This window comes from Arabidopsis thaliana, chromosome 5 (genome assembly GCF_000001735.4).
Source record: "Arabidopsis thaliana chromosome 5, partial sequence".
Lineage (NCBI taxonomy): Eukaryota > Viridiplantae > Streptophyta > Magnoliopsida > Brassicales > Brassicaceae > Arabidopsis > Arabidopsis thaliana.
The window spans coordinates 21,656,730-21,677,144 of record NC_003076.8 but is presented as its reverse complement, the minus strand read 5'-3'; the positions used below and the strand labels follow the sequence as shown (position 1 = coordinate 21,677,144).

General features: G+C 32.1%; 4 protein-coding genes across 8 annotated transcripts; 1 reads left to right on the top strand and 3 right to left on the bottom strand.

Moving 5' to 3' along the window:
• Window positions 1-1,341: 1,341 nt before the first annotated feature.
• On the bottom strand, window positions 1,342-3,713 carry AT5G53420 (CCT motif family protein). 5 transcript variants are annotated; one of them, NM_124721.4, is made up of 4 exons: window positions 3,358-3,687; window positions 2,098-2,577; window positions 1,838-1,969; window positions 1,342-1,753 (listed from the first exon to the last, which is right to left on the bottom strand). In NM_124721.4, exons 1-4 carry the CDS (start codon window positions 3,460-3,462, stop codon window positions 1,676-1,678), a joined length of 795 nt encoding a protein of 264 aa, NP_568793.1. In that variant the 5' UTR covers window positions 3,463-3,687; the 3' UTR covers window positions 1,342-1,675. The 5 variants fall into 5 exon arrangements, with proteins under 5 accessions (NP_568793.1, NP_001331334.1, NP_001032068.1 ...); NM_001036991.2 differs by lacking the exon at window positions 3,358-3,687 and adding an exon at window positions 2,656-2,977 and having other exon boundaries at window positions 1,380-1,753; NM_001345054.1 differs by having other exon boundaries at window positions 1,386-1,753; window positions 2,098-3,080; window positions 3,358-3,713.
• A 5,385-nt stretch (window positions 3,714-9,098) lies between these two features.
• AT5G53410 (F-box associated ubiquitination effector family protein) lies at window positions 9,099-9,206 on the bottom strand (the record flags this gene model as incomplete). Its single annotated transcript, NM_124720.1, has 1 exon — window positions 9,099-9,206. The coding sequence occupies one exon, from the start codon at window positions 9,204-9,206 to the stop codon at window positions 9,099-9,101; it is 108 nt and encodes a 35-aa protein (NP_200153.1).
• A 4,095-nt stretch (window positions 9,207-13,301) lies between these two features.
• Window positions 13,302-15,701, bottom strand: BOB1 (HSP20-like chaperones superfamily protein). The gene is made up of 6 exons (NM_124719.4): window positions 15,155-15,701; window positions 14,497-14,669; window positions 14,347-14,395; window positions 14,079-14,245; window positions 13,903-13,986; window positions 13,302-13,800 (listed from the first exon to the last, which is right to left on the bottom strand). Exons 1-6 carry the CDS (start codon window positions 15,555-15,557, stop codon window positions 13,762-13,764), a joined length of 915 nt encoding a protein of 304 aa, NP_200152.1. The 5' UTR covers window positions 15,558-15,701; the 3' UTR covers window positions 13,302-13,761.
• A 2,076-nt stretch (window positions 15,702-17,777) lies between these two features.
• FOP1 (O-acyltransferase (WSD1-like) family protein) lies at window positions 17,778-20,411 on the top strand. Its single transcript, NM_124718.4, has 7 exons — window positions 17,778-18,135; window positions 18,487-19,071; window positions 19,161-19,227; window positions 19,317-19,411; window positions 19,495-19,704; window positions 19,804-19,941; window positions 20,027-20,411. The coding sequence occupies exons 1-7, from the start codon at window positions 17,938-17,940 to the stop codon at window positions 20,192-20,194; spliced, it is 1,461 nt and encodes a 486-aa protein (NP_200151.2). The 5' UTR covers window positions 17,778-17,937; the 3' UTR covers window positions 20,195-20,411.
• The last annotated feature ends 4 nt before the right edge of the window (window positions 20,412-20,415 follow it).

Here is a 20,415-nt window from a genome sequence, read left to right as displayed (position 1 = left end):
AGAAGTGAGAGAGAAGGAAAATGAAATTAAAAAAGATTGGTTTCGTTATCGGACGTGTGCACATTACCGGAGAATTGGCTAACTTGCGCCAATGTTTTTCTTCCTTCTTCGTTTTCTTATTGTCTTCTGGTTTTGTACCGTTTAGACAAATTCTCTTCATGTTTTTTTTTGTTTCGTTCAAGTTCAAAATCAAACTGTGTTTCTGTTATTTTGAAGGTAATAATAAAGCTCCAAGAACCATGGAACTGGAAAGTTAGTTACATGGTACGATTACGACACTGTACACGCGAGCTGTTTTGTGTTTCTTATTTATTTCATTCACTTGATTTTAAAGTTAATTCTCGTTTTCTTAATATAATTGTGAAAAGAAGTCAACTTTTTTTTGGTAGGCACAGATTCATTTTTTGTTTTTCGTTGGAAGTCCTTGACTTGATTAAAAGAACTTCTGGGATTTGAATCTGAGAGAGAAATAAAATGTAATACAATCGAATCAATTCCGTACAAAGAAAACGTAAGAGTGGTTTGAAAGCACCAAAAGAATGCCTTTTTTGAAAGGTGAAATTGATGTGTCAATGTGTTCACTGCAATTGTTATCTAATAAATCAAGTAAAAGTACTCAAAAACAGTTACACGAAAAATATTGCTAAAAGTGGTTATCGAACAAGAAACATGTGCAACTTGTTAATAAAACAAGAAGAAGATGAACTATGAGTAGAGAAGAAATTTGAGCAAAGACAAACATTTTCCATTCATCTTCCACACACATACATGAAAGATGAAACTCTCTTTTGTAGAATTTGACATCAATGGTGTTTTACTAATAGAAATTTCATAATCTCAGTAATTATCGAGGTTTACGGAACTTCAAACCGGGTGTTAGTATCATTTAGTGATCTTTCGACCCGGGGTCGGGTGCTATCATTTGTCCATACCTTCGAGCTGAGGGGATCATAAGAAGATCGAAGTTCGAGAGACGCGTATTGTTACCGTAAGGCAGCATTTTTTGGTAAATTCATCTGTATAGGACCGAACTGGTTACTCTAAGGATGAATGTCGAGAAACGGGTTTGATCAGAAGCTAGGATAGCACAATTCTTTACTTGGTGAATGTATTGCCTTCGTTCTACATGACGTCCTATGGTTGGCTACATAGCCAATCATAGAAACAAAATCATTAGGGACAAACCAGCAATGATATGACATGACATGATATTTCAGCATCCAAATACTTTTATTGATTGCTAGCGTTAACATTGAGAACTATTAGTATAGCGTCAAAAAGATGAAAAATGTAAAATGAAAATACAATATGTGAAACCTGTCAAAGAAGATTGAAATCTAACTTGTTGCAATGCTTACAAGCAAAGAAACATCACATGATTTATAAAAATATGTAGAATTATAGATTATGTATATACATCTCTCACCCACTGATACATTACTTCTTTAAACTACAATAATACAAACTTTCTTTAGCTACAATTTCTTTACTTAAAGCTTATTTAGAGAAACCCTTTATATACAAAAAACTAATTGGATGCTTATAAGATTTTAAAGTTTATACATAGATATATAAAACAAAACTAGTTTCTAATGAGATGGGCTTTATCTCCTTATTCTTCATGTTTCTTCCTTTTGCTTAGTCTCCTTCCTTTGAGCCCTTTTCTTGAACCATTCTATTTCCTCTCCTCTGTTTTCGCAAACCTTCCTCGGACTCTCGGTTGGCTATCTGCAAGAGCTTTCCTGCAAGCATACTGAAACCAAACCAAACAACATTTAGAGGATCTTCAAGTGCTTGTTTTTGAGCTAAAATGACTTCAAGTGTTTTGCTTGTATACCTTAATCTTACGCCCGAAATTTCGCCTGCTCTTCTTGTTCTTGTATCGAGAAAGCTTCTCACGGCGATCTTCTGAAGTGCAGCTCACAATAATCCTATCTAGTGGAGATTGAACAAGACCTGCCCCAAGTTTCTGCTTATCAAAAACAAAAGAGACTCAAATCAACAATCATATTCATATCAAGAGTCTAGAAAGGATACAACTTATTCAAATTCTTGATGATTTAGCTAACAAAGTTTCACATCAATGTTTTGCCAAACCTGTATGTCGCCTTCACTAAAGGCTCTTCGCATTCCATAACCAAAATCGAAATCAGGAAAATTCTGAATCATTACAGTCTCTTGTTGTGCATGTGACCAATCCATAGAGCTCAAATTCCCCGAGCTAACACTCTTTTGCATATCCTGGTTCTCATTGATTGTCGTCACAACAGAGATGTTCTTGATGTCTAAAACATCAGAGAATGGAGACTCCATAGCTGATTTCATCATAAGATCTTGCTCACATTCATAAAAAGCTTTGTCAAGAAGCTGTTGACCACTCTGCAATGAACCAAGATCAGGAAGCTCACAAAGACCTTGTGAAGTGTCTTCACCACAAGAGATCATAGTCAAAGCAGCAGAGAGTGGATCAACGGTTAAGATTGGTTCTTCAAGAATTGGATCAGGAGCTCTAAAAAGATCACTTTCTTCTCCAATATCATACTCAGATATGTTTGATGACTCAACAAAAGTGTTGTTCTGCAAAAAAAAGGACAATCATAAGTAACATCGAATCAGTGACCACACAAGACAGAACATAGTTAGAGACATTCAGACAGTGAAACATAGATCTTTTTGTTGAGTGGATTCGTTCAAAAAGGGTAAGAGAAAAAAGAATCTTCTTCTTTCTTTAGTGGAGTATTGATTTTTGAGAAGAAAGAGCCAATTAAATAACACAAAACCAATTCTATAGTTTTATAAATCAGAACAGAACAAGTCTTGAAGAACACGGAATCTCATGTGAAAAAGGAGCAAATTCCCATTATCAAAATCAAAACCCACAAACAAAAAAGAGAGACTTTCTTTGGTGTCCCAAGAAAACTCCTTTTTTCAATGGAAAAGAAAATTTTGGCTTTTTGCAGCAGAAAAAAGATTCCGTTTTTATTCCTTTGAAAAAACCTAATTTTTTCTTACTCAACTTTCTCAGCAGCCAAAAACACATTTTGCTCATGTCAGCGGAACCAAAATATCTCATCAAGTGGCTACAAAAATTTCACCAGAAAAAAAAAAGTTAGCTACTTAACACTTAAACACCACAAAAACCACTTCACTAGTGGACAAATTTTAACTTCGTAAACCAAGAAAAAGAGGAACAAAGAAGACTAGTTACATCAAAAGACAAAAAAAAAACCTATCAGAATCTTTAACCAAAACAAAGTGTTTAAAAATTGAAAACCAATCTCAAGTAAAGAAAAAGAAGAAAGATCTGTAATCAAATGTAATGAATTGAAAAAAACAGAATTGAAAGAAAAGTGAGACCATTTCATCGGAGAGTTTGTATGATTTGAAGAGGTCTTCGAATTGTTGAATATCTGGGGGACAGTTTTGCATGTAACGGAGCATTAATCCAGAATCTTGATACATTTTGAGTTCTTGGTCTTTGTGAGAGAAATTCTTGGAAGTATGAGATGGTTTTTAGAGAAGAAGAGAACATAAAAGAAAGCAAAAACAGAGGCCAAGTTGGGATTTTGAGAGGAAAACCCTGAAGGAAAAAGTTTGGTACTTGGCTCTCCTCTTGCCTTTTTATGAAAGAGAGAGAGAGAGAGCTCTTTAACAATTTCTTTTTGTTTAGTTGGGGGTACTGTGGACACGATAGAGTAAAAAGCCCATAAAGCCATTACTATTATTTAATCTAAAAAGATTTTTTTCTCAACATAATAATAGAGAAATTGTCTTTTGTTGTGTATATATTCAATAGTTTATTTTTTCATATTTATATATGTTGCACCGACTAAAACTTTAGCATAATGGTTTGTGCTAATCTTGTAAATGTATCGATTTCAAATTTACATGTTTGGAAAACGAAATGTTAAAAATTTATCAAAACATTCAAATATTTTAATTTTGGCTAAATTGGTTAAATTATCAGTGAACTTTAAAACTCCAAAAAAAATAAAGTCCTACAAGATATTTTTTTTTTTTAATTTTGAATATTTATAAATGGCTAGAAGTGGTAAAATTACAATAAAAACGAGAATACGGGAAAAACAAAATTCCAATTAATCTCTGATTGGCTTACTAGGTATTACACCATGTTTAAATGCCAGATTACTGCCTAACTAATTTTAGAAATTTGAACATTAGTTGTGCTTAGCTTTTTTCCATCTTTTCATCAAGAATAATCGTTTTGGTATTGTTTTTGCATTGCTTACAACTATTAATATTCTGTTCGCACATAAATTAGGAATCACTTTGATTATGAAATTTGCAAGGTGTTTCTAGCAACTAATTATGGTTATTCACAAGGGATTAAGAACCAAGATATAAGACAGTTAAATTTTTTTTTTTTTTTTTTTTTGTCAAGGATATAAGACAGTTAAATTTGTATCAAAAGTTTGATATTTTGTTTGATCTTATTTGAGTTTTGAGTTAATTATTTTTATATGTAAGCATGCAATTAAAACAGGTTCATGAGCATGACGACTTGCAAGGAAAATCCATTAAACTGTTCTTGACTATTTTTGTATTTTATTTTATCACATGTCTTTTTATATATTCCATTGTTTCAATCATATGGTTCTTTTCTTTTTAGCAAAAACACTATTCCAACTGTACATATTACACGCTTACGTATTTCCTTTGCCAACAACATAAACTTTTGAAGTTTTTAAGAATTTTACTCAATGAAAATGACCCTGGTGTACAAAATAGGGTTTTAATATTGACAAAAACAGATTAAAACAAAAGAAAAAAAAAAACATTTCTTGAATTAAGATTTTAAGAGTTGACAAAAAAATGTATGATGACATGATCCATTGTCAAATATATAGCTGCAAATATTATCTCCTTACTTAAGTCCATTCTTTCCTATAAATTTAAATTTAATCCCAAAGTTCTTGACGTTAGATATTCTTACAATTACATCATTTCAAGAATCTAATTCAATCTAGATACAATACACCATAGTGATAAAAAGACAAAAAAAAAAAATGATAATAAACCATATGAGATTGGGATAGATAAGAACTGCCAAGTTGAAATTAACATTAAAACAAGAGACTGATGTTGATTAGGTTAGGATTTTGTCAATATTTGTTTTTCTTTTATTTTGGGATTATTAGACTTTAAAAAGATCGTTTGCTTTTGTAAACTAACTTACTAAGCAATAAGAGAGGATTATTAAAAGAGTTAATCCATTAACTAATATATTATGGTGGTACGGCTGCAACATGTAGTAGCTGACTGTTACCACAAAGCACATGTTCGTGTGGCTCCTACATGGCTCTGTTCCTCTGCCACTTCCTCATTTTACTTTCCACTCTCAAATAAACAATAAAATATTATTGAAAAAGTTAATAATTTTAGATGTAATTTTAAAATGTGCGAAAAATTGAAAAATCGTTTTAACTTTTATCATTTAACATGAAATTTTATGAATAGTATCACTTCATCGAATTGCGTTTCAGAAGTGAGAAGTGATATATCATTCAAATCTTTTTGATATAAGTATAACAATTTTGTGATCCGTTGTAGGTTCTGACTAATAATATTTAATTATTTCTGATTAAGAACGTATGGAGATAAGAAATTGGCAAAAAAAAGAAAAGAAAAAAGTACTAAATTTTTATTTTATAACCAATTGAAAGTGAGTTAATTCATTATATTAAATTCTTTGCGCTTTTCGAAATAAGGTTCCTACTGAATATAAATGCAAATGCATCCGTTCTACCTCATTAATTTGTGAAAGAAATACATTGATTTCGTGGTTTAAATTAATCAAATATTAGTGAACATAAGATAGATTCGGACTATATATAGGAATAAAAATGATTTATAATTATATACTCCTTTGGGTCTCTATCATATTCGAATCAAAGATAACTTTTTTTTAGCACAATAACACACTGATGATAAAAGACGACAGAGATATTTTTGTCTTTGTTTACTTATTTCCAGATGAAGACACAATTTCTTTTGTTGTTCTTTCGTCACGATCTTATTCATGGCAACCAAATGTGATGATAATTCACAATCAAATCACTTAATAATATACTTATATGTGAAATTTAAAGAATAAATATAACTTTAACATAAATTTATATGAATATATGATTGTAGGTGGGTATTACAGCTCTAAGCTAATTAAGCTGAAGAGATTAGAAAATGATATATTTATAAACATTATTGCTCCACTACGGAATATGGATTTCATTCATCTATTTTTTTTATTTTTTTTTCATTCATCTGTGTTAGTCATTCAAGAATTAGAATTCGGATTGTTACGTAATAATTTGGTGGTATACATAAATTGGATTCGAATTGAGAAAATCACATTTAAATCGTAATGTTAAACGCAATTTAGGTGTGTGCATGTTTGTGCATGTGTTGAGGTTTCCACACGCATACACGTTCAAGGTTCTGGGTTCGTACAATACTACGGTATATTATTACTTACGAAACCATGATCTAATTATCGACTGTAAATAATTAAAACACTCAAATACCAAAAACCTAAAATGACTGATAAAATGTCGACCAACTTCTTCATTTTTATTTTTTTTGCTAAAAATGTAAATATTTTATTAAAAAATGAAAAAAGTTATGATATACAATAAGTAAACTATCAATTTTAATTTCATGGCCAAAAAAATAATAATAAAAATATAAAAATAAAGAACAATCAATCCATAGACGTCAACAAAAAAATGCTTTTTCGAAATCAATAAAATAATAAACAATTCTAAATATTATCTTATACTCCCTCTGTCCCATAAAGATAAATTTTCTAGGAAAAATATTTGTCCTACAAAGATAGAAGTTTTATATTTCCAATCAAATTTTAAAATTGTTTTCCCGTTTTACTCTTACTAAATAATTAGATAAATATTTATTATTATTTTAAAAGTATATTAAAAGGTTAAAATTGTCTTTATACAATATTTCTTAAAGAATGTGAAATTTCTAAAAAATTCATCTTAGTGAGACGGAGGGAGTAACACTTTCAGAAACAAGAAATGAATTATTAGACAGGAAAGACCGATTCAATAATAAATCTAACGGATGAAAGTCTTTTATTGGAAGTCCGAGAAAACTGAGCCGTCAACGGCATAGAACGCAAAGCATTCAACTCAATCACCATATATTTGATTTTATATTAATATTATTTAGAAAATTTATTAGATACATGATCGGTAGAAAATAATCGACAAATGTAAAATTAAATGTAAAAGTTTGTGGGAATCTTAAGGACTATGAAACAAAAATTTGAAAATAGGAATCCATGGGTTACATTAGTTATGAAACCAGCTTTGTCGAATCATTCTGTTTTATATTTGTCCCTAACCAATGCATTTACAAGATAATGGAAAAAAGAGCCAATAGCTTTCCATCGAGTTATGGAGAGAATCTCAACGCTAACGTTGATTGATAAACATAAAACTATTTAACAAAGAGAATTTGCAGTCATTATAAATATACTTTTTGTTTTTAACATCTATTAAAAAAATCTACTTTCTTTTTTTCAACAAAAATTTCTACTGAAAGTCTTAAACGGAATAAAACAAAACCCAAAAGAATATTATATTATTTATTTAAGTCAATATCTCAATCAAATACTCAATAGAGGTCCTAGTTTCATTGCTTCCGGTGGAAGAAAAAAAAAAGAACAATCATCAGAACGCTGAATTTGGGTGAATAAAGGCAACGTGCAACACTATAACCTTAACATTCCCTATTCGGGAAATAAAACTATATACGAAATAGAAATATTAAATATAAATCTGCTTAAAAAGGAAAAAGTTCATGCCAGATACGACCTCCTTGGTTAGCCACTCACTTTACAGTTTCCAACCTCCTTCGTGTTCATATTGCCTTTCTAAGTTATAACTATGAATTTATATCAGATTTAAAAGAAATAAAAATCTTCTTATTTTTCATATATAGTTTAGAATCCGTACAATTTAAATATGTATACAACGGAGAGTATTACATGTTAAGTTCAATGAGAAACCCCATATTTCTTCTTGTAATTTCCTATTCTTTTATGGTTTCAATCGTCAAAACTCTATGCTAATTCTAGATTAATTGGCTATTATAGAATATATATATATATATATAATTTTTTTTTTTTGTAAAAGACTTAAAGCAGCCCGAATATGAAACTCTCCACTACTTTTAAGACGCACTAGCTCCAAGGAGCGAAGAGAAGAGACAAACATAATTCAAAAGATCAAAAGTGCTCCCCGGTCACTCATTGGCCATTTGATTTTGTCGGAATTAAGTAATATTTAATTTTCGAAGCACAAAATATGTTTTACCTTTTTGCAAAAATGAGTTCAATGTACCTACCTTTTTAATATATTTTTATTCATAAAGTTGATTCAGAATATAAATTTGAGTTTCAGTAAAAACAACAACGCGTGTTCTAATTTTAATGTTGCATAATAAAAATAGTTTTCAGTTTTATTGAAAATTTTAATAATTATCTTACTATTGTTTTAGTTAGATTGTATGACTAATAAAACAATTCCACATGCAATCGTTTATAACAGTATCTTCTAATATTTCATCAAATATTATTTATAAGATATAGATTCATTTGTATTGAACTGTAAACGGATGGACCAATTATACTTATATTTATATAATATATATTTAAATATGATTAGTAGATACGACAATTTTGTTTGTATCTATACATGCAGGTCCTACCTATATATAGGAAGTAATTTTAGTGAGTAGGAATCAAGAACATTCTGATTCTAAATTTCTAATTAATAATGTCGTCAACAAATCTATATATGTATACTCATACTAATCTAAATAGCAAAGTTAACTTTTCTTTGGATGACAAGATGGATTTTATTTGTATTAACATAGATTATATTAGTTGATGATCATCTATTTTATATACATAAAATTGTATATTTTGGGTGGATTCTATTAGGGACAATGTCCCACATCGGAAGTTGAATAGGATCTTAAGTGATATGTATAAGATATGAGTCTCTTCACCTATTGCCAATTGGTTTTAGGTTGGAAGCCCACACTCTAATATGGTATCAGAGCCCGATCCGTACATACTCAACCCGATCCACATCGGACCGGCCCAATATTTGTCCCGCCGATCCATGCCCAAACATATCGAGATCAATGGCTAGAAGAGTCATCATCTCGAAAGGGCGTATTAGGGACAATGTCCCACATCGGAAATTGAATAGGATCTTAAGTGATATATATATAAGATATGTGCCTTTCCACCTATTGTCAATCAGAATGTTCTTCGTATACATTAAAGCAAAACCAAAAGCTAAATGTGAAAAAGATATTTAAAATTTTAAAAGAGAAAAAGAGTATTCTAAAACGATTAAAAAGAGACGAATACATTAGAGAAAATGAAAGAGATGGGGATACAATTTGGGAAAACAGCTGGAGAGATGTTTGCGCGTTATAGAGACTAAAATTGCTTAGCAAGTAAGTAGTTTCTTCGCAAGACGAATACATAAACGAAGAATTAAGTTGACGAAAATTGACAAACCCAACTCGTAGTATTTCTAGACACGTGTATCAAAATAAATTTTTGGGAATGCAGTAATTTATAAAAACTACATTTGGAATATGAAGCTTTTTAGTGGAATATGTTAAAAATAGTTTTTGGAGGAACATGTTCACCTCAGGTTTTTTTTCTTTCAAATTTGGTAATTTGCTAATTGCTAACATATTAATAAAATATATAATTTCAAAAGGAGTATGTAAGTAGCCAAATTATGTAAGAGTACTTGGAAAATTAAACTAACACTTTTTATTATCTGCAAAGTATATAACACACTACTTTACATTACATAACTCATTTATATTTTAAACACATGCGATACAATTAACCTACAATTAATGTATCAACAACTTCTACCTCAAGATTTTGTCAATTTGAACTCTACTAGTGACTATCTAATATCTTATTAAATTAAATAAAAGTAACTAATAACTTTAAAACATAATATAACTAAGTTACTTTTTTCCTGCTTAAAAATAACATAACTAACCCAAATTCATTTATTTTTTTGCCGAAGAACAAATGATTTATGTGTAGCATTTATTATTAAAATCATATTTCAGACCAGAAAAAGAATAGTCTAAAACGAAGTGTAGTACGAATAGTTGTCGACAAAAACTTGTAGTACGAATGTACAATCCTTTGGAATTTGGGAGAGATTTTTTTTAATGAATTGTTTTTTCCTGCGTTATGTTGTTCCATGCATAGATAGATTCCATTATTCTTCAAACGGGTTTAGGAAGGCCACCACTACCTATATTATTTCGTTTTCGTCATTATTTAAGTGTAACAAACATCAGTTTTTAGCTGGTAACCAAGGAACCAAGTAGTTTTAACTATGGTTTTTTAAGAAAGGCTTCAAATCACTATTTTTCTCGTTTAACAAAAAAAAAAAAGTCACTATTTTTCTCTTGCGACCACCAGAATGTTTAGAGTAACAAATATTATACTACTCAAATGTAAATTAACGACAAGTGCTATGTATAAGATACCAAGGCAACGTTTAGACTGAAAATACATAATAAGCTACTAAGCTGCCCCTTGAGAGCGACTAGCGGCGGAATCGATCTGCAATGTAAACTAACGACAAAATCAGTTAAAACTGATTTAATTTACCATAATCATTTACGCCCTAAAAAGTAAAATGTGCTTTGGTGTATTATAGAAGAAAGATACATCAAATAGGACAAAAAAGAACAGCCATCTATGTTGACAGATAATATGCGGGCGCATATATATTTGTTAGTGTTTGATATGAGTGTGAGTGCAATTAAGTTACAAGAAATAATAATATTGATAGGGATATTTCTCAAAATAATTCAATGGATGTTTTGAGTCTTTGACATGTAATTTTATCGATATTAATATTTTTATTTTTGTGGACTTGTTCTTTACTAAATACTAATAGGTTACATAATTGACTTTGCCACACAAGTTCTAGTTTTAGAACTTAACCGTTTAAATTGTACTTAATGTCAATACAAAAGTTATATTGATTTTTGAATAGTGGTTTTAAAAAAAAATGAATCTCATTTGTATAACATCATCTTAAGCTATACCCCATAAAGCCTCTCTTCTTCTTTTTTTTTCTTCTTTTTTTTTTTCAATTTCCCCTCTTTATTTCTTTAAAAGAAGAGCCATGATTTCTTCTCGCTGCATGAATGTAGACAAATAGACATCTAAAAGTTATACATAGATGGTCCAAATTTGTTGAGTGTATGTTGAAAGGTTCATTTTTATTTCTTTAATTAAGTGGCAAGTGCCAAGTGGGTGTTTTTGGTTTTGTTTTTTGCTTTGACTCATAGTTTGAGTTTGAGCCCCCATCATGTTGGGTCTTTTAGTTTCTTATTAACATTGACACTTTAATCATTTTTCTTTCTCTTTTATTTCTGTATAAATTGATAACTTGTCTTTTCTTCATCTCACGATGGTGAATATTGCTACATTTGGCGTTTCTGATACAATCAATGGATGCATTTTTTTGTTCCTAGTGCTTCCAAAGTTCCAACGAGACTAATCAACCCACTCGGTAGATTAATAACTATTTTTAAAAAGGTCTCCGATTACGTGCATTTGGAATATGGGCGGAGACAAGAATGAGAGCAAGGTGTGGTCACTGTGGTGTTGGGGTCCAACCACATTAATTCATTCACAAGTCTTATTACTCTTATTATATACGATGGACTTGCGATCAGAATGATTGGTTTTTAATGTGTTGATTTCTACAAAGATACCTAAAACGAAAAACATATGAAGAACTAATTCATTCCACAAAATTAGAATATTATGGTTTTCATATTTTTAATCCGATAGAGGAATACACGATAATATAGAAACATATATAAAGATCTATTCTATATAGTGCAAACTTTAAATAAATAAAAAATAATATATTCTAATATTTTGGCTTATACAGACGTAACTTGCATCTCATTATTGTATAAAATTTTACTAAAACATACACTCATCAAACTTACAAAAACATAACTCTCCAATGCTATTATTGTAACAATGTATTATTACTATAACGACGATTCGAGGGTACCTTCTGTTTTGTTGAACTATTTCGAGAGTGATTTGATAACTGATTTAAAATAAACCTATACTTACCAATCATCGTATGTCTTATATCCCGACAAACAAATTAAGTGTGGTTTATGAACATATATGACATGTTCTTATCGCTCAAATTTTATCGTGGTCACAATTTTATAAATATTAACAAATTAATTATAAATAATCTTTTTGATAACGTTATAAAATGTTCTTGAATGACATTATAAAAAGAAGTTCTTTAATGAGGTAAGCCAACTAGTTAGAGGCGTTTTCAAATTCGAATACAGTTTTAAGACATGAAAAAATGATTTACATATATAAATTGAATAGTTTTTACGGTCAACAAATTTGTCTTCAAACCAGATAGAATAGGAAGCAAAATGTTGAAATTTTATGTGTAAAAGGTAAATTGTTACAACTGTATAATATATAACTATGATGTGATTAAAGAATGTTACCAACCAATTATATCTGTGAAACATGTTTTTGTTCTTTGGTCTCAGTGTACATTAGTGTCGTCATAAAACTTTGTGACTGCTACAATTCACATGGCAAATCTTTGGTTATATCTGCAACATTATTTGTTTAAGGAGATTGAGATTGATGTATCTTACTAAAGAGAGTTCTAACATTGGATTATAATACGCTGATGAAATTGATAATTAACAATAAGACTCATTTGGTGTATACTGCGTTTGTCTCTTTCAAATAATTGATGAATATTGACAAGACCATATATAGCCAATTAGCCTCTAGCCCCTATATTCCTGCTCACACTAAAACGATCTGAAATGTCTCTCCCTTTTGAACCACTAAAAGAAACTTTTTCCATGGTTAAACTTATGATTGGCTTGCAACGAAACAAAAAAGTACAAAACTTACTTGTAGAGTTGTGGAATCAAATTTCTCAAACACGAAATGTGGTTCCGCTCATTAGACATCGAAAATGGTCAAAATGCAGTTGCTACGGTTGTACCGCTCCAACCGCGGAAACAGAACCCTATATCATTGCTTAAATCTTGCAACAAAATTAAACACAGGTTTAACAGTGTGAGGAGAGAATCGTTTGCTTTTATCAAAGTGAATTCATTTACGCAATGAGGGGCGTTGGTTATGCAATTACGTAAGTAGATTGATTGGTATTATGATTCCTTATGTGAAGTTGAAGAAAGAAGGTTGTCGAACAACAACGCTATGGACCACATTCCCAACTAAACAGGTCTGGACCACAATGGTGTCTTGTGGTCCAGGTTTATCTTTTTACTGAAAACGGCTGCTTCATGACGAATTGAATGAAGACCCCATGTGTCACCACACGGTCACGTGACTAAGACCAATCACTCTTAGACAGGACATAATCGAACAGAGGAGAAGTACTACTACATTGATACCATTTTTTTGTCCGGTTTAAGAGCAGACTCATATGAATTAGAGAAAACAGTTTTTTTTTTCAGAAAAAGTTTCAATAAAAACCAGAGAATCATAAAGCTAGGGACATAAACCGAACTATGTATTCAGAAATGAGAAACTAAACAAAAGTAACAAGCTTTTAAAAACTGGTGAAGATGCAAAAACTGGTTTTTCTTTTTTGGCAGAGAGACTGGACGATACGAGCATCAGTTAAACTTTGCATTTGAGAAGTCCATCTCCGGATGCTGCGTGAAAAGAACGAAAGAAGAACAACCGTTCAATATACGAAAAACAATGTGATAAGAATCGAAGATATAGAGATGTTGCAGGAGAATTTTATTGTTTACCTCAGACATGAATTTCTTAAGGATCTCTTGCTTCTGTAGCTCCTCGCTTGTTGGAAGACCCATCTGCTTTTGCCTTTGATCAAACTATGGATAGAAAGACAACAAAGAAAAACACACTTCAGTTTCTAATTCGAGAAACTTGAATAAAGAAAGAAACAATTCTTTAGAAGACATACCATCATTTTCTCAACAGTCGAGCGAGTTTCTGGATCAAGGTCACCTAATTTACTAGTCTCTGGTTCAACTTTCTGAGTATCGATTTCAGGTTCACCTTTCACACAGCATTTCCACCACTCCATCTGATCAGACTTAGTCAAGAGAATCGAAATCACCTTTTGATCCTCTGCAAAGTATCATTTTGAGAATTATATAGCAATAAGCACTCTTGTTTACCAACAAAGTTCAATATAACGATCATTGTTCACTCAGGAGTTAGGCATATACCGATATTCCAGTAGCAGTCATCAGGCTTCACAGATCGGTAGAGCTCCCCCTATAATTATTGAAAGTTAACAAATTTAGTAAGACTACTAGAAGGGTATTAGGATGGAAATGGAATAGATTTATGATACAATAGCAGAGGAACAAACTTACATCGACGATTGGATCCTGGCCTTTGAGACCAACCTTGAGACGGTTTTTCTTAATCTCACATACAACAGTCCGTGCTTTAGTCCCAGTAGGCACTGGAATGTTAACTGTAACCTCCTGGAGATTCTGGATCCATGAGTAGTTCTCAAGATCAGTTCCATTACCTTTGTTAGGAACTGCAAAGAAACATACACAAAGTTCACTCGACATAACAAGAGAACAACACTAAAGCTCATCAAAGAGAATCACTAGAGCATAAGATAGAAGCAAAACTACCATCAAGTCTAAAATCCATGATGTTTTGCTTTCACTAGAGAGATATCAAGTTCTAGAACTCAAAATCCAACAAGGCTGATGTTAAAATTTGTATTAGGTGAACACTAGCAGAACCTACTGATACTTACTACATCCTAGGGGCTAGAACAAGTAACATATAAAAAGTTTTACTGATTCAAAGTCTAAATACTCCTCTACTATATCATAGTTCTTAATACGAAAGAGAACCAATTACATAAAACTTGATCAAGACCATCATTTGCAAGCAAAGTTTCCAATCCTAAGAACACATACCCTATACATCACAGGATCAATGACAAGCCAAGATTCCAGATTCAATATCATCATGCTTTAGTTAAAAAGGATTTTTTTTTAAATATTTTACCAATGGGACCAGATTCCTTCTTCTCCTCTTCCTCCTTAGGCTTCTCCACTTCTATAGGCTCAGCACTTGAAGCAGCTATAGTTGGCTTGACACTCTCCTTCTCTACCTTCTTCTCCACAAGCTTAACAATTTCCTTCTCGGCTTTCTTCTCCACAGGCTTCACACTCTCCTTCTCAGCTTTCTTCTTCTCAGCCTTTTTCAACTTCTCCTTCGCCGCCCTAACCGCGACGACGATCTCGTCCTCCGCGGAGGGTTTCTTGAGAAAATCGCTCTGTTCTCCGAGAAAGTCGAAAACTTTCTCCAAAAACCCTAATGGGTTTGCAGAACTGAGTGTTGCCCTAAAGGGAAATATCATGGGTCGGCTGCTACTGCTTTCTTCTTCTACCTCAGAGATAATCGCCATGGAAGGTTTCCGTTTTAGGGTTTTGCTCTACTTTGTTGGGTTTGCGACAAAGAGGGAAATCAAGAAATGGGATGTTTCAGAAATCGATTTTGGAGAAGAAAGTCATTCACTTTGATAGGGAAATTGAAAAGTCCCCAAATCGAGAAGGTTCGAGAAGTAGTAAGCTTTTCTCTTTGTCATTCATTTCCCTTGGGTTTTCGCTAAAGTTTTTTCCTGGGCCAAAAATTTTTTTACAACCAAACCAGTAGAGCCCAATAAGGCCCAACCTTAATTAGTGTCGTATGACTAAGCCTCCAACAAAGGCTAAGCATACTATGAGAACTTGATATCAAAAACAAAGCCATCGTAAGAACTTCCAAGAAAGAAAAAGAACAAAAAGCGAGGGCAAAAGGCCCACCTAGACAAGATAACAAACTAAGTGCAATTGATATTAAATGTTCAGAATAAGAATGAGGAATAGGTGCAACCACCAAATCAATCTTTTGTACTGTCTCACTGTGACCAAAGATGAGAATGGCAATGAGAGCCATAATTGCATTAGATTTTCAATATAACAAAGATTTTTCACTCAGAGATCAGATAGATGGTTTTAAGTACCAACTCAGTTTAAGCCTTGATTGGCTCATCTCCCTAGTTTCGAGTTTTATCATAGAGAATAGAGAAAGATTGAAAAAAGTGAGGTAAATTAGTTATGTAACATGATTTCTGATTAATGCACTATTCATGAATAGAGAAAGATCAATTTGTCTTGTTAAGAATTCACTTTATTGGTTTAGAATATAGACCAGTGAGCCATATTTTTACATGTGGAATTATCTCTTTCTTTGATGAATAAAACTTTATGTTCGAACTTTTTTATGAGAAGTGGTAAAAGTAAAACTGTAACGATTTGGTCAGTACAATAATTTAAAAAATTCTTTCAAAGATGGAAAAATCTTCAAAAAAGCACGAAAAGACAAAGGAATGTCTATCCAATACAAATGTATCCATCTCTTTTGTAAACGATTATTAAATCACTTGACTTTTTGAGATGATGGTTAAAAGTCGTTTTCAAATCAGTCGAAATAATGCTAACCGTTTTTTTTGCTGCTGTAAAAATTTTCAACTTTTTCCATGCACATTTACAATTGGTAATCAATAAATTGGTTAGTCCCGAGCCTTAGTGGTTGGTTGTTACCTAGAACTTATTCTTACCTAGAACTTATTCATTGAAAGATAAAGTTAAGTTTGCAGTTTCTTTAGAGAGTAATAAAAGTGCACACACCATGCATTTATTAATTGAAAGAAGCTGTCTGAAACTTCAACTTAAATGTGTAATACGTACACAATCCGTTTTAATTTATACTAATAAATCAAGATTTTTAACTAACTAAAAAAGAAGAAAATGTTTTGTCCATTTCTGCAAACTTCAACGAGCAATAAATTGTACTTATATATTGATTGACATCAACTTCACTTTTCGTATGTTTGTAACATATAAGAGGCTCGTTATTTGAATGAATGACCAAAAGGAGGGTCAGAAGAACTTCTACGTTTAGTACAATAGTTATAATTTATTTGAGTTTTACGTAAAAAGGGAACATTAAATGAATTACTACAATGAAAATCTCTGGTCGATATGGTTGGCCCAAATAAATTGAATAGTACCTACCCATGCATTCGTGGCATTGGAGAGATCAATGATTATTACGTTACGTCCATGGTTTAAAAAATGGTAAAGAATAGTACACGTAAGAACATTAACCAAATAAAACAAAGACTTAAGGCAAGTAATAAGGTTGTTGATCTCTCATGAAAATAGGAAGAGACTCTTCATTAGCGTATCCCTATCTACTATAGTTTGTTTAGCAAAAAATCTACTATAGTTTGATAGTCTAATTTGGAAGATAAATTAAGTAAATTACTATAGTCCAAAATATGTTTCCTCTTATTTATCAATTTGCACTATAGTCATTCACTTAGAATTAAGGAATTAACTTCTCTTCCAAATCAGAAATTATAATTCGAACATAATTAATAGTCGGTAGAGTATTCATTAAAGTTTTCGTGTCCCTAGGAGTTTATTTTTATTCTGGTGATTTGACCACTACAATATTTGCATAAGAATAACAACTTTTTAGATTTGGGGCTGAAAATATTTTTCCTCAGTAACAAAAAATCGAAGGTATAAAACATAGTAATGTCCATGTGGTGATGTCATAAGAAAAACCATAAAATATACTGACATGAAGATGTAGTAGCTATGTTAAACAGAGGGACCATGAGTTCATAACTAAAATCGTGTAACTCTTTTATATATAGAGAATAGAGCTTAAAGTAACTGTGAGTGAAAAAACCAAAACCCCACAAAGCTTGGAAAGAGCCACAAATAGGTCAAAGAATGGGTGAAGACAAGAAGACGGCAAGGGAGACGGTGGAGGAGGAACCACTTAGCCCATGTTCACGGCTGTTCAATTCGCCGGATTTTAACTGTGCAATAATCGTTACAATGGGATCTAAAGTTAAAGGAGACACACCAGCCATCATCCACGGCCTTGAACACACCCTCGTAAACCACCCTCGCTTCTCTAGCATTTTAGTAAGTCCAAACACACATTTTTATTTTATTTTTAAATAATATCTTCATCATTGTTAGAAATTACTTTTTCTATTTTGTATGTAAACACACACACATAATGTAACATGAAAGAGAACTACTTAAGAAATGATATAAAATTATTGGATTCATGTTGGTACTGAATATTCAACAGTTTAACACATTTTCTTTTAAAGTGTTTGTATTATTGGAGTTATTACGCCAAACAATCCTCTTTTATATTTATAATTTTTGTTTTGTATTAATCATTAACCAAAAAGATGATATAAAATCATGACTATGTTGGTATTAATATGAAAAGTGATTATTTTTTTCTTGCCATGATGAATTCAGGAGATGAACAATGGGAAGAAGCCGCGTTGGGTTCGGACAAAAGTTAAAGTAGAAGAGCATGTGATTGTTCCTGATGTGGATCCCGACATTGAAAATCCGGATCAGTATCTTGAAGACTATATCTCTAAGTTAACGACCATTCCTATGGATTTGTCTAAACCATTATGGGAAATGCACTTACTAGGCGTCAAAACATCGAACGCTGAATCCTATGCTATTCTCAAGATCCATCATTCTTTGGGTGATGGAATGTCTCTCATGTCTCTTTTACTGGCTTGTACCCGCAAAACATCAGACCCCGAGGCTTTGCCTACCGTTGCGGTTCATAAAAAACGCTTTGGACCGAGCTGCAACAGCGGGTTTTTCAACAAGATTTGGTGGTTATTTGTAGGGCTCTGGTTCATCCTAAGATTGCTATTCAACACTTTTGTTGATATCTTAATGTTTGCTCTTACAATATTTGTCTTGAGGGATACGGAGACTCCTCTCTTGGCCAAACCCGGTAGTGAACTTATCCCTAAGAGGTTCGTCCACCGGATTATCAGTTTTGACGATGTTAAGCTGGTGAAAAACGCAATGAAAATGGTAAATTTGTTTTATTGCCTAATTTTAAGAATCTCTTGATCATGTATACTCGCTGACATTTTTTTTTGCTTTTAATCTATTTTTGTTAGACGGTGAACGATGTTCTTCTTGGAGTAACGCAAGCCGGACTTTCGCGTTACCTTAGTCGAAAATATGGTAAAGTTGTTTTTACATCACTATGTTATACATATTAATTTAGATCTCACACTGATCTAAAGAAACTCTTGTCATATGTTTTGAAACAGATCAAGAAGCAACACCGAAATCGAAAGAGTCCATGAGGAGAATCCGACTTCGTTCAGCCATTATGATTAACTTGAGACCAAACGCAGGAATTGAGGTACATCAATATATAGTCTTGGTATCTTTGAAACTTCTTACACGGATTGTGTGGTTTCATTATTGTTCAATGATGCAATATAGGCTCTAGCGGATATGATGGCCAAGAAATCAAAATGCAGATGGGGAAATCTCTTCGGCTACATTCTCCTACCGTTCTCCGTTGGGCTAGAGACCGATCCTCTAGAATACGTGCGCCAAGCTAAAGCCACGATTGACCGCAAGAAACACTCTCTAGAAGCCGTATTCTCCATGGCATTCTTTAAATTGATACTAAAAGTTCTTGGGCTCAAGGTGAAATCTAAATCTGATTTTCTACAGAGTTAATCATGCATAAGTTTTGTTTATTTATATACACATGAACATTGTCTAATGGGGAAAGAAAAAATACAGGCAAGTGTAGTTCTTGTAAGGAAAGTGATCCATAGCACAACGTTATCATTTTCAAATGTGGTCGGTCCAAAGGAAGAAATTACATTCCATGGTCACCCACTGAATTATATCTCCCCATGTGTTTTTGGCCACCCACATGTAAGTAATATATATAGAAAATTCATCACATAGAATCTTCTGAGATTATCTTGTTTATAACTGTGTTTTGTGTATGTGTGTGAAGGCTCTTACTCTACATTTCCAGACCTACGCGAACAAGGTCATAATATCGGTAACGGCTGATCCAACGGTCATTCCTGACCCTCACAAGATGTGTGATGATTTGGTGGAGTCTCTCAAGATGATTAAAGCCGCTGTTCTTGAAAGAGGGTTATATGAGATTGAGGTCTAACTAAAGCTCTTTTGTTGTGGATCACAATGTGGATTCGCCCGTTTCTTCTTTGTCTACGGCTCCTCAATGATTACTCTAAATTGATACCTTAGGAAGTTATTATTATAATAACTAGACATATTGATATAAAAAAGTTGTAAGACATCAAGTTAAAATTTTAAGCATGTAGTGTATCATTTTAATAGATACTAATTCACTTCCGAAAGCGATTTTCATCTTAT